General features: G+C 43.3%; 1 protein-coding gene across 2 annotated transcripts in view; it reads left to right on the top strand.

Annotated features, from left to right (window-relative positions):
* The first annotated feature begins 300 nt into the window (after window positions 1-300).
* tmcc1a (transmembrane and coiled-coil domain family 1a) overlaps window positions 301-13761 on the top strand; it is a 39791-nt gene continuing 26330 nt past the window's right edge. Inside the window, exons 1-3 of one of the 2 annotated variants that reach the window (XM_030785053.1) lie at window positions 301-356; window positions 8837-8880; window positions 10468-10718. In XM_030785053.1, the coding sequence (XP_030640913.1) occupies window positions 8841-8880; window positions 10468-10718 (291 nt within the window). In that variant the 5' untranslated portion in view covers window positions 301-356; window positions 8837-8840. Of the gene's footprint in view, window positions 357-8836; window positions 8881-10115; window positions 10719-13761 lie in introns of those variants that run through there. The other variant, XM_030785052.1, reaches the window with a different exon arrangement.

Genomic DNA, 13761 nt, shown 5'->3' with positions numbered 1-13761 from the left:
ACATCTAAAATAATGTAAGTATAAGACTGAGTATCTCATTGAATATAGACACCCTACTAAAATGGTTTCACCTGATCTGGGCTTACATCGACTGAGGTGTCTCATTACATTTTTGAAGTCTATAGCTAAGTGGTCCGTACCAGGGAGGAGGCGTTGTTTCTTGTGCTTGTTTGGTGTGTTTGATTTAATAAAGACTATTTGAACAAGCCACTCGATATTTGCACAAGCACCCATGTGTTTAAACAGATGGTTCAACCCCAATACGTCATGCGTCGCTTTCGCATTCCGACGTCATCGCGGTAGTGGTTCAGCTAGGGGTTCGGACGTTTGGTTGGCCGGTTCTCCGCAAGACTCCCGTAAGTGACAAAAACTTCAACTAATCAAATAACGAGTTTCAAAGCGTAAAGTTTGGCCTTTACTTCAGTCAGATTTTGTCGATGTAAAGAGAGGAAAGAGACTTTTATTTCCACCCGTCAAAACCGCTGACTGTAAGAGGCTCTCACATGGGTTGTATCCCCAGGTCGTAGTGTTTGTGCAAATAAAAGATCTTTCAAGTTAGATTTACAAGAGAAAATGTGTGAATATTTTAAGATGTGTAGACTGTATGATTTGCGCAAATCAGCGACGTCCGAGGCATAACGCAATGGCCAGTTTTGTGACAGCTGTACATGACAGCTTCAGATGTCGGCGCTAACGGAGAATCTCCAAAAAATGTTTGACGCAAAAGACGAAAAGTAAATAAGGACACTAAGTCCGGTAGCACTTGAGAATATGTTTTAAAAAGTGGACCCATATAATTATATAACTGTAACATCAAGTTTGATTATGAGCACCTGTTGGTCAACCACTTGTTAGAAACTAATTTGACAGTCCAGCCTTCACATTTACAGCCGCTGAATTTCAAATTATTTAAAATGTACTTAAAAAATACAAAGTGTATTTCAATTATATGTAGCCTAACCTTTATTCAATATTTTCCGGAAAGTCACTTAAGCTGTGGTACCTCCTTATCAGTAACATCATCTATTCTATACCCATATATGGGCTCTTTGTGTGTGTGTGCGTGTGTGTGTGTGTGTGTGTGTGTGAGCGTGAACGTGTAGCCTGTCCGCCAGTGACACTGACAACAAGGCCGTATTATAGTCCTCGTATGTGTTCCGTGGAACAAATGGAGCATTTTTCTGAGGTCCATAAACTATTGTCTTTGCCCTCTCACTGTGGGAACATAACATCTCGATCTCCAAAGCCAACGGACCCTAGGATTTCAAGGCCTTATAACTGTCCTATGGAATGAAAGCGCACGTTTTCAACTTTGCCCATTCAGCGACAAACAAACGGGATTTGGCATGGTCTGAGCGGAAGGTAACGCGTACTTTAATTTCTATTCATCACTGTCGCTCGAGCATACACACACACACATACACGCACGCATCACGAAGACAGCCGAGTCTGCATGTAGGTGATAAACGCGTTTATGCTGATCATTCCATTTCACCAGTTGGGGTGTGAGGCAGTCGCGCCTGGAGGGGTCCATACACCTCAGCCATTCCCGTTTCTCTGCGCCGGTCAGACCACCGTGCTGACGCGCCGCTCCCCTATCCGATACACTTTGCCCACGTGACAACTTTATGCTAGAATTCTTATTATCACACAGGCTATTTTAAATGGTGAAAAAGCAGAAGCCATCCGCGACTACACGCATCAGTGTTTTTGTGAGTAATAAAAACCTCTGTGTTTTCTTGGACCTGTTATCTTAACTGCTCCGTTATGATAACGATGTGCATATAACTTAATACTCAACCAAACATTTATGCATTTTCAAACTGTCTCCTCTTTATATGTTCTGTTCTAGTAGCAATTGTTATGGCCACAACTGTAAAGACGAGAGCCCGTGAGGATATTGTGATATTCTGTCTGTTGGATATGTTTATCAGTAAACACTAGCATGTTTCCTGCTGTCATTTAGGCTACAAATGGGTTTGGTGTCAATTCTTAAATGGCTGTTTTGAGTGTGAACAAGCCTCTAACTGTGCCATGTCTGCTGGTTTCCAGCTGAAGTTTCTAGATATTGTAACAGACAGTGGTAAGTTATAGTGGGCAATGGGGAAGAGCCATTTTCAGACACAGAGGAAAATGTGCTCTGAGTGGTTCAAAATATTGCCTATCTAAGCATAACGCCCGAATGGTGAAATTCAGTCTTTTTTTGTAGGTTTATACTTTGAGAAATGCATTGTAAATCTGGGCGTGATTTCAGCCTTTGTTGGTTAATGTCAGACCTGCTCATTCAGCCAAGTGTTTAGTGAAAGCTGAGACTTCTGTATGGCCACCATCCCGGTCCATTGTCACCACAGGCGTAAAAGCAGCAGGTGAATAAAGGCAATAGGAACCCTCTGTGTTTAGACTTTACAGCCTTGCCCCCCTTCTTTGACTGAATGACAAGGAAGGAAAGGAGGTGAAGAGAGAGAAAGATGGAGGAGTACTAGGGCAGGGCCATGGTTGAATAAAAGCTGGATGGAACTCAGTCTTAACACACATGGATTATTGCATGTTTGTCTGAAAATGGAAAAAAAAAGCCTTCATGTGTTTAAACAGATGGAAGTTAAACTAACAAACTGCAGCTTGTTCAAATAGTTTACATTAAATCAGAAGCCCTAACAAACATCTTAAACAGCATCTGTGGTCTGATATAGACAACCTCATTATAAATTCAAATAAGCGAACAGAGAAAAATAAGAAAATCCCTAAGTTGTTGGCTTATGTTTTCCATAGCAAGTAGCCGTTATATTTATAGATAAACAGATAGATCTAGATGGATGGACATAGATAGATACATAGATATGCATACTACATGCAAATTACAGTGACGTAACATGCCATAGGAATTCGACATTGTCTCACGCAGAGAAAACAATACACACTTTATATACGAAAGGACAAAACTATGCAGTGATGGAGTTATGGGTCTGGATTTACATCCTCTACCTGGAAATGCACAGGCATACCCTTTCTATTCTAATCTAGTCTATTATGTTATTTTCTGTTCTGCTCTGCTCTGTTCTGTTCTGTTCTGTTCTGTTCTATTCTGTTCTACTCTATTCTATTCTATTCTGCTCCGCATAAAGGTGCAGGGGGAGTTACTGATGAGTGTAGTCAGTGACCCTTCTCTAGGTAGGCATTGTTCATTTCTGTTCTCCCATGTGTCATATGCTTGTTTAAGTAAAGAGCAGCAGATTTGTGGCAGTCCCATGACAGTGCAGTTAATAGCTTTATTTAATAGGGACCATGTGCCTTGAATCAGATAAACCAGGCTTTAGTGACACAACTCATTTTCATCTGCAACCTCTGCCTGTGAATAAACAAACAAACAAAGTGTGGTTGCCTGAACAGAGCAGAAATCCTGCTTTACTGTTCACACAAGGTGGACGTAAAATGTGTCTATGGTTTTCAAACAGTGCTATGAATACTTACAGATTTGATCACCTGTGGTAGTGACACAGGCTGTTTACAGAAGTTGGTTAGGATATCTGATATCTTTGGGAGGGTTTGGCAGATCATTGGTGGTGTTCTACACTGTTTAGCAGTCTTTCGTTTTGATGGTTTAGCATATGATGCATTTCTCTTGGCTTCCTGGAATACTCTGAGGCACTGATATGAGTGGTCTAAGTCATTTTAGCCTGTTCGTTTGTGCTGAAGAATGTTTTAAGGTTCAGGGCACTACCTCTCTGTGTGGGAGCATGTGTGCCTGTTTTAATACATTCTTTTTTTTGGATCTTATCTATTTAAAAGTGTGAAAATAACAGCTGATATTGTCATTTTGTGGAAACAGTAGCATAACTGTCACTGAACGAGTTTTGAAACTTGAGAGTTTTTTTTTTAATTTGCATGTTAAAAGGTCCTCAAAGTTTAGAGCTGGAAAATCAACCTTTAGCAGAATGTGTGCTGACACTGAGCTGAAAACATGATGACTAAAAATGTGCTAACGTGTTAACTGAGGAGAAGAAAATCCTTTCATCTTTCACTGAAAATCTTGTGTTTTATTCCTTTTATGGAAGGATGATATTTATTCCACGATTTTATTCCATGATGCAATCACATATGGTACAGTTGGTAAATTATATGGGTTCCTCTGGAGTACTCCAGTTGTAAAATGTGCCAGCCTGATTGGCTAGTGTCTTATTGTTCTCTCACATGATTGGTGAGTGTTCAGCAGTGGGACCAATCAATGCACATGAAACACTAAAATGAAAATCTGTGTGGTAACACACTACCATTCGCAGTTCTGCTCGTTAATGTGCAGGTTTGTGAACACGAGAACCTCATGACAAAGAAAGAGTGGATCTAGAATATAATGAAGTCATATTAACCAAGCTGTTGATTTTCTACACCATTTTTGCATATTCTTGCTGGTTAGCCAGACTATTTAGCGATATTACTGTTTTCTAGATTGCTCTAGATCAGGGGTGGGCAAATCCGGTCCTGGAGGGCCAGTGACCTGTCAGGTTTTTGTTTTCACCTCTTAGTAACCTGTTGATTTTCACCTTGCAAACAGGTGTGCACTCTCTTCAGCCAATCACAGATTGTATTTAGTTAGCTGACAAGAAAAACAGCTGGACCATGGCCCTCCAGGACCGGATTTGCCCACCCCCGCTCTAGATTGTCTTTGCTAATACCTATTGGTATCCTGGAATATTTGGGGCTCCTACAGTTGCTCTTGTAGAATATTTTATGATAATTCTAGACTGTTGACGTCGGTCTTCAGGAGCATTTGGGATTTATTGCTGTGGGAGTTGTAGGTGGTACTGAGGTATTGTTGCTGTTGGATTATGTTTAAACTACACTGCTTGTTGTACTGCTTTTGTAGAAGTCCTATTGTCAGGGTGTACAACAGTTTAAATGTTTCAGTTATGTTGTGTACAGTCATTTTTACCCTCACAAAAGGAATGTTGGCCATATAGAAATCTGCAGTTTGTGGGCAGGACACTGCAGTTCTGTGAGCATTGTGAATGGATCTGAGAGTGTCTGCTTCCATGGCTTTGAGACAGTAATGCTAATCCCATGTATGATGAGAGGTCAAGTGTGTGTGTGTGTGTGCGTGTGTGTGTGCATGTGTGTGTGTGTGTGTGAAAAGCTTGAGGCCAAAAAGCTCAGACACCAGTAACAGTAAGTTTTTTTTTCGATCAAAGTGCCTCTCTCTCTTGCGGACTTTGCGTGTGTATGTGTATATGTGTTTGTATTTGAGTGTGTGTGTGTGTGTGTGTGTGTGTGTGTGTGTGTGTGTGTGTGTGTGTGTGCGCGTTATAAAGACTGACAGTTTGAATGCATTATTCAGTAGGTTAAAATCTGATGGCTGATGCTGGAGTTGCTAATCTGGTAAAGGCTATAGCTGTCTACATCACACAGACACACACACTGACAAACACACACACATAGACACATCTCTGAGTACCAGGAGTGGCATTCAGTAACCGTACCAGACTGTGCTATTCTCTAACATACACTCACATACTGTACACACACACACACACACACACACACACACACACACACTCACAGAATGTGCTGGAGCCCTTCCCACAGAGGTGCAGCTACAGTGTGTCTATTGATGTGATTCAGCTGAACAGAGACAAAGACACAAAGACACTTTGAGACCCCCAGCATTACTGAATGGCTGCTGCAGTGATGTGTGAATCTGTACGAGTGTGTGTGTGTGTGTGTGTGTGTGTGTATGTGGACTGGTGTGCTACTGAGCTCCATGCTTTTCCAGAACAGCTATTGTTCTCTAGACTGGAGATTTTCACCTTTGACAGGGTGAAAAAACGTCCCAGGTCATCTTTGTGTGCGTGATTGTGTGTGTGTGTGTGTTAGAGAGAGAGAGAGAGAGAGAGAGAGAATTGGAGGATTACAGTGATCTCTTTTGAGAAATGAAATTGTCTCCTTGGTCACTGTTTGCCCACCTTTGACGGGGCTGGAGTAGGTGTGTGTGTGTGTGTGTGTGTGTGTGTGTGTGTGTGCGTGTGGGTGCGTGTATAAAGTGTGGGAAAATTCAGCTTGTAAATTCATTTTATTCACAGATTTTATTCACAGCTTTTTTATTTGTGAGTTTTAATCATTTTGATAACCCTCTGTTGAACTAACTCTCTCTCTCTCTCTCTCTCTCTCTCTCTCTCTCCCTCTCTCTCTCCCTCTCTCTCTCTCTCTCTCTCTCTCTCCCTCTCTCTTTCTCTCTCTCTCTCTTTCTCTCTCTCTCTCTCCCTCCCTCTCTCTCTCCCTCTCTCTTTCTCTCTCTCTCTCTCCCTCTCTCCCTCTCTCCCTCTCTCCCTCTCTCCCTCTCTCTCTGTCTCTCTCTCTCCCTCTCCCAATTGCTTGATTTGGGTGCGTTTATATCAATTTGACCAATCAGTCATGCATAAACGTCATGAATATTCATGAGCTAAGGGCAGGTTGGAGCAGCATGGGCCAATGTTATTTCTGCAAAAGGAAAAATATTACTCATTAAAAATCTCTAAAAATGACTCACTAAGCCCCATGCTCCCTGAGCAGGGTTTTTGTCCTCTGAAAGCCAGCACAGGATTTAGCCTCAGTAAAAAACTGCAGGCAATCAAGAAAATGCCAAATCCCCTTTTTTGTCGGCTCAGAGATGGTTATAATAAGAGAATGATCTTTGGGGGAGGAGGGAGGGTAAGCTCACAAAGAGCTTGTGCTAGCAGAGGCTGGATGGTCATTAACGTGGCTGTGTGAGAGTACAGGCACTCACGTGTGTGTGTGTGTGTATGTGTGTGGCTGTTTGTGTCTGTGACAGTGAGCATTGTGTGTGTGTGTGTGTGTGTGTGTATGTGTGTGGCTGTTTGTGTCTGTGACAGTGAGCATTGTGTGTGTATGTGTATGTGTATGGCTGTTTGTGTCTGTAACAGTGAGCGTTGTGTGTGTGTGTGTGTGTGTGTGTGCCTGTGTATGTGTATGTGTATGGCTGTTTGTGTCCATGATAGTGAGCATTGTGTGTGTGTGTGTGTGTGTGTGTGTGTGTGTGTGTGTGTATGTGTGTGTGTGGCTGTTTGTGTCTATGATAGTGAGCGTTGTGTGCATGCGTGCGTGCATGTGTGTGTGTGTGTGTGTATGTGTATGTGTATGGCTTTTTGTGTCTATGATAGTGAGCGTTGTGTGTGTGTGTGTGTGTTTATGTGTATGTGTATGGCTGTTTGTGTCTATGATAGTGAGCGTTGTGTGTGTGTGTGTGTGTATGTGTGTTTATGTGTACGTGTATGGCTTTTTGTGTCCATGATAGTGAGCGTTGTGTGTGTGTGTGTGTGTGTGTATGGCTGTTTGTGTCTATGATAGTGAGCGTTGTGTGCGTGTGTGTGTATGTGTATGTGTATGGCTTTTTGTGTCTATGATAGTGAGCGTTGTGTGTGTGCGTGCGTGCGTGCGTGTGTGTGTGTGTGTATGTGTATGTGTATGGCTTTTTGTGTCCATGATAGTGAGCGTTGTGTGTGTATGTGTGTGTGTGTGTGTGTGTGTGTGTGTGTGTGTGTGTGTGTGTATGTGTGTGTATGGCTGTTTGTGTCTATGATAGTGAGCATTGTGTCTGTGTGTGTATTTATGTGTATGTGTATGGCTTTTTGTGTCTATGATAGTGAGCGTTGTGTGTGTGCGTGCGTGCGTGTGTGTGTGTGTGTGTATGTGTATGGCTGTTTGTGTCTATGATAGTGAGCGTTGTGTGCGTCTGTGTGTGTGTATGTGTATGTGTATGGCTGTTTGTGTCTATGATAGTGAGCGTTGTGTGTGTGTGTGTGTGTTTATGTGTATGTGTATGGCTTTTTGTATCTATGATAGTGAGCGTTGTGTGTGTGTGTGCGTGCGTGCGTGTGTGTGTGTGTGTGTATGTATGTGTATGGCTGTTTGTGTCTATGATAGTGAGCGTTGTGTGTATGTGTGTGTATGGCTGTTTGTGTCTATGATAGTGAGCATTGTGTCTGTGTGTGTATTTATGTGTATGTGTATGGCTTTTTGTGTCTATGATAGTGAGCGTTGTGTGTGTGCGTGCGTGCGTGCGTGTGTGTGTGTGTGTGTGTATGTGTATGGCTGTTTGTGTCTATGATAGTGAGCGTTGTGTGTGTGCGTGCGTGCGTGTGTGTGTGTGTATTTGTATGGCTGTTTGTGTCTATGATAGTGAGCGTTGTGCGTGTGTGTGTGTGTGTGTATGTGTATGGCTGTTTGTGTCTATGATAGTGAGCATTGTGTGTGTGTGTGTGTGTGTGTGTGTGTATGGCTGTTTGTGTCTGTGACAGTGAGCATTGTGCTGTCGCCGTGTGGAACCAGGCTGACTGAGACTCACTTGTCCAGTCTTCTCATCCTCATCTATTCCACTGAGAGGCAGACTGTGTGTGTGTGTGTGTGTGTGTGTGTGTGTATGTGAACGTATGTATGTGTGTGTGTATGTGTGTGTGCGCATCTGACATGGGCCTCGACCGTAAAGGACTGTGTGTCTGGGGATCACATTCCTCCTCACACACTTTGTCCATGTGTGTGCATGTGCATGCGTGCATGCATGCGTGTGTCTGTAAATTTGTAAATTTGTACTCAGCGTTTTTTGGAGGGGGGCGGTACGAAAAATAAATTCAATATAATTATGAACACAGCTGTCAGATTCTGTCTGTTTTTGGCTTGTGAATGCTAATGTGTAGATAGCAGTTGGATGTAGCACTGTTTTTAAATAATATGTAAACAGGCACAAAATGTAATATTTTACTTAATTTATTTTCAGTTTGTTTTTCACTCCCAGGTCACTTTGAATGAGTTTAAAGTCGGTCTATCTTGGCTTCTCCTCCCTTCTCTCTAGATGAATGGGGAAACTGGAAGGGGACAGGCAGTACTGGACTGATGGTAGGTCTCTCTTTACCTGTCTCTCTTGCTTTCTTGCTTTCTCTTTCTCTCTCTATCTCACATTTACATCCAGAGAAGCTTTATTGGCATGTCTGTACTGCCAAGTATTGCCAAAGCGCTGGTCCTATGATAAACAATACACAGACATAGAAGACAAGGAAAAAAACAAGGAATAAAGGAATAACTATTAACCAGGCTGCTATGTATCTGACTGCTATTTTTACTACCCCTGAGTGTTCTCCTAATACATAACTCAGTTCTGTTTTGTTTGGCTGGGCCATAAAATATGATAATAGATTTTCAACTTTGAGGAAGAAAGAGGATCGTATTGTTTTACTGTTGTCACAGTGTAGCAGGATCTCTCTCTCTCTCTCTCTCTCTCTCTCTCTCTCATTGCTTATGTGTAATGAATATCAGTGCTTCCCTGTATTGTATCCCCTGTTATAAGTTCTCTTTTGCGCCACATCAGACTTCCATGGTCCTTTCAAGAGAGCACATCGAAGGACTTACTTTCAAATGTGTGCTCTGGCATTTCTGTGTGTAATAAAGAGAACATCGAATACAACATAGACGCAGTACGCAGCACACCCCATCCACATGCAGTGTGCAGGAATACCTGATATGGGCTGTTCTCAGAGCATTTGAGCTGAACGATGTGTGTTAGCATTGCATTACAGTCAAAATATGCATCACGTCAAGTAAAATTACAGTCCGTGCATTGTCCTCGCATACCCAACCAAAGTTTTGAATGCAAATTGTCCCGTTTACTTACGGTTTTTGAATGAAATTTGTGTTAAACACAAGCACCATATCAGCTTCATTCCTGTCACCATTTCTCTATCTGATTTTCTCTCTCTCTCTCTCTCTCTTTCTCTCTCTCTCTCTCTCTCTCTCCCTCTGTCTGTCTGTCTCTCTCTCTCTCTCTCTCTCTGTCTATCTGTCTATCTGTTTCCTCTTTTATGTTACATCCATCTGTCATGACCTCTCTGTCTTGTTTCTTCCCCATGTCAGATGAGCATGATTTTCCGCTGACTGAAAGATGCATGAACCCTGAAGCCCAATTGAATGCAGCTGCGCAGATCTGAGCCCGCCTCACAGTGTCGATTTCATCCTCCTACCTAACTGCACAACCTTTCACTCTTGTATTAAATCAGTTCTGATAGTATTAATAATCTTAAGACTGCCCCCTTATGGATTGTGGTGGGAATGCTCATTCTTGTGAGCCTCCCACGAGAAGCCAAAAGGTTTTAGTTGGAGGTTTGCAGTCCTCTGGGGCCAAGAGGTTTTGGTTACCCAGGTCAGGGATCAGAAAGAGCCACCTATCCAAACACACCCACTCTAAAACTACCCATAATGCACTTGGAGGCATGGGAATTCTGGGTAAGGGGCTGAAGCATCTCTTCCAGCCTCAGTCCAAACGCAAGTCATGCTCCACGTTGCCCAGCACATCTTCTCTCTCCTCTTCCTCCTCCTCCTCTTTCTCTCCTCTTTGGTGTCCTGACCGTGATTCTGCAGAGGTCACGCCTGACCGTGACCCTGAGGCTCACCTTGCATCTGACCTGTTCTCCGGTTGGGCTCCCCCTGCAGCTGTGACCGCTCGACGTAAAAGCGTCCCGTCCTCCACCATGAAGCGAGGGACCAGCTTGTCCAGCCGGAAGTCCAAAGCTTCTGAACTCCACCCGAGAGGCAGTCCCCAGAACCCGCGTCACGTCACTCACGACCCAGCGCAGCAAATGGACCACGCCCGAGCCTCTGCCACGGAGACCTTCCCTAGCCCTGTCTCCTGTGACACGCCCCTCAGTCCAGGAGAGCCATGCACCGAGGAGATGGACAACAAGGCAAGTCACTGTGATGAGTGTTACTTTTTATGTGACTCAGCTTTTAGATCCAAAAATCTGTCAGCTGTATTCACACTGTTAGTGAGATTTACTGTGGATGTGCACACATAAGCACACACACAGAAAAAAACAGACAAACGTAACAGACAAATACGCAAACGTACACATTTACTCTGGACACCCTTCTTCATTACATCTTTATTTTCCCAGGTTAGGTTCACTGGGAGAGACCTGGGCAAAATAGGAACACATGAAATGAACAATGAAATTATACAGGTTCCAAGAAGTCCTTAAAAAAGTACAACACATAATCAGAAAACTACTTTAGCATGTCACATCATAGGATAAGTAAAATGGAACATAAAATCAGAAATATTACTTTCTGAGAAAAAAAAAACATTGAAGTCTGTCAGTTTGTTTCTTTTCCACAGCTTTAAATAAAGGTTTAGTTTTGTCTACTGTGTCATGCTCCTCTGGAGCTGGTTCCTGCTCGAAGGAGCGGAGCCTTTGCAGGATTTTTCATCCCACCCGTTTGGGCCTTGGGTCCAGTCAAACAAGTCATTTTGGGGTCCGCATCACATGAAATTCAGAAGTCATATATATGTACCTTCTACACTATAGACTTAAGCAGGTTTCATATTTTTAATTAAAATGTTAGTCCTGTGTGTCTTTGAGCTTGTGTGATCATTTTGAATATCTTGCTTTAGAAGTCTCTGAGAAGTGCTTCGTTTTCAGATGTGTTATATGGGGGTTATTGTCAGTGTGCTCTGCACTAACTTGATTTCAACACTAATGCCATGTTTGGCTGAGCTTAGAGCCAGGTGCTGTTTGCATAGACTGTTTGTATGAGGTCTCTGCAGGGTGTATGTTTTAAGTGAGTTTTTGCATTAGTGTATTTACAATATCAGGTGTATGTCAGGGTGTGTCATGAGTAACCACTAGAGGGAGCTTAGGTTCAGACATATCTGCTGATCTGCCTTACAAAGCCCTGGACAGAGGTCATGTGCGCGCGCACGCACACACACACACACACACACACACACACACACACATACACACAGAGTCTCTGCACGGTGTCTCTGCGCTTGATGGTACAAGTGTGAGAGAGCCATGAAAGTGCTGGTTGTTTTCAGTGGCACAGTAATGATGAAATGATGGTTCAGTACCTTTGTTCTGAATTGTTTTGTCATGTATTATGGATGTGTGAGTGCACATAGACACATTTTATGCATGTGAGTGTGTGTGATCTTAGGTGGCTAAGCACACCTTTACACACACACACACACGCACACTCAGAGAAACCAAAGCTTTGGAGGTAAAGGGCAATGAGGTCATTTGATCTGTTACCTAGGTAACCCAGAAACTCAGAGCTGCTAGCAGTTGCCATAACAACTATTTCAGTGACCTTGACGGTGTCTAACCTTGCTGTCTTCAGGTCAGAGGTGAAGTCCCTTGGCATGGCATGGCACAAACACACACACACACACACACACACATGCAAAAACCATTAAGAAATATGGCATCATTCTGGCATTGGTCCATAACAATAGGGCGTGTGTGTGTGTGTGTGGTTAATTTAGTTCCGTGTGTCTGTTTGACTTTGTTGTTTTATATTCTGTTGGCTCTTTACAGATATTCATGTGTCATTTATTTAGGTGACCACACCCAATTTAACACAGATTATATCCCGAAATCTCCCCCCTCCATGACCCCTCCTCTCTTTCTTCCACTCTCTCTCTTTCCCCCACTCTCTCTCTCCCTCTCTCTCTCTCCCTCTCTCTCTCTCTCTCTCTCTCTCTCCTTCTCTCTTCCTCTCTCTCTCTCTCCCTCTCTCTCTCTCCCTCTCTCTCTCTCTCTCTCTCTCTCTCCTTCTCTCTTTCTCTCTCTCCCTCTCTCTCTCTCTCTCTCTCTCTCTCCAGGCGAGAAGGCTGTGATGGTCAGCCCATCCCCCTCTCCTCCTTGCCCCTCAGCAGTGTAACTCAGCTTACAGTCAGGAAGCCTCAGACAGTCTGCTCCGTGTATGTGTGTGTGTGTGTGTGTGTGTGTGTGTGTGATAGAGAGAGAGAGAGAGAGAGAAAGAGTGTGAGAGTGTGTGTGAAAAAGAGAGAGAGTATTGGGCAGGACCGCAGACTGTTTTTTATCTCACTTTTACACCTCCCTCTTTCTCTGCCTCTCTCTCCTCCCTCCCTGCCTGTCTCTCAGTGTTGCTGGTTTCTACGCTGGCTTGGTTCACTCTGCTCTTCAGACCAGTGGACTAAGCCGGCACCTTAGGACATGTGCACAGAATGTTTTCACACTAGCTACTAACTGTTATGTGACAAAGGGTGTGTTTGTGTGTGTGCATGTGTGTGTGCGTATGTGTTGGGTGGTGTGAGAGAGAGTGTAGATGTGTGTAGTGCTGACAGAGAGAGTGTGTGTGTGTGCATAAGAGAGTGTGTGTAGGAGAGAAACCGTTTGTCTGTATTTAGATTGCTCAGCGGCTCCTCGTGCAGGATGGTGCAGAGATTCAGTCTGCGTAGACAGTTATCCAAGGTAAGAGGCTTCTGACCCAACTGTGTGTGTGTGAGTAAATGTGTGTGAGTATTTGCAGACTGCTTTGATGTTGGTTGTATGGTTGTAAACTGCTGAGATGGGGATGATCTTGGCTGTGCTGACAGCAGTGATCTGAGGAGACGAGGTTGACTGTCACTCTCATTGCAATTGTTCTGTGTGATGAGTACTTCTCTGAATGACAGATATGTAAACTGTCTCCCACAGGTACTTAGCATTCATATGTCAGTATCTTAGAAGGACAAAACAAGACAAGCAAATGATTAATTTTAAACTTTCATTTTAAATTGAGGGAATGTAAGTCAGAGTGGGAAGGTAGGCTGAAGATGCATTCTCATTATTGCGCATCTGTTTAATTCTTTTTGTCAAACTGACAGATTTTATGTGTAGACTCATTTTCATACTGATACCTGTAGGTTTTTATGTGAGAACCCGCAGTCCATAAGGCCTGTGTCATCTTTTTCTCAGATATTAAAACGGATTTGCCACAGTG

Source organism: Chanos chanos, chromosome 9 (genome assembly GCF_902362185.1).
Source record: "Chanos chanos chromosome 9, fChaCha1.1, whole genome shotgun sequence".
Classification (NCBI taxonomy): domain Eukaryota; kingdom Metazoa; phylum Chordata; class Actinopteri; order Gonorynchiformes; family Chanidae; genus Chanos; species Chanos chanos.
The sequence above is the reverse complement of the archived record's forward strand: the minus strand, read 5'-3'. Positions and strand labels throughout refer to the sequence as shown.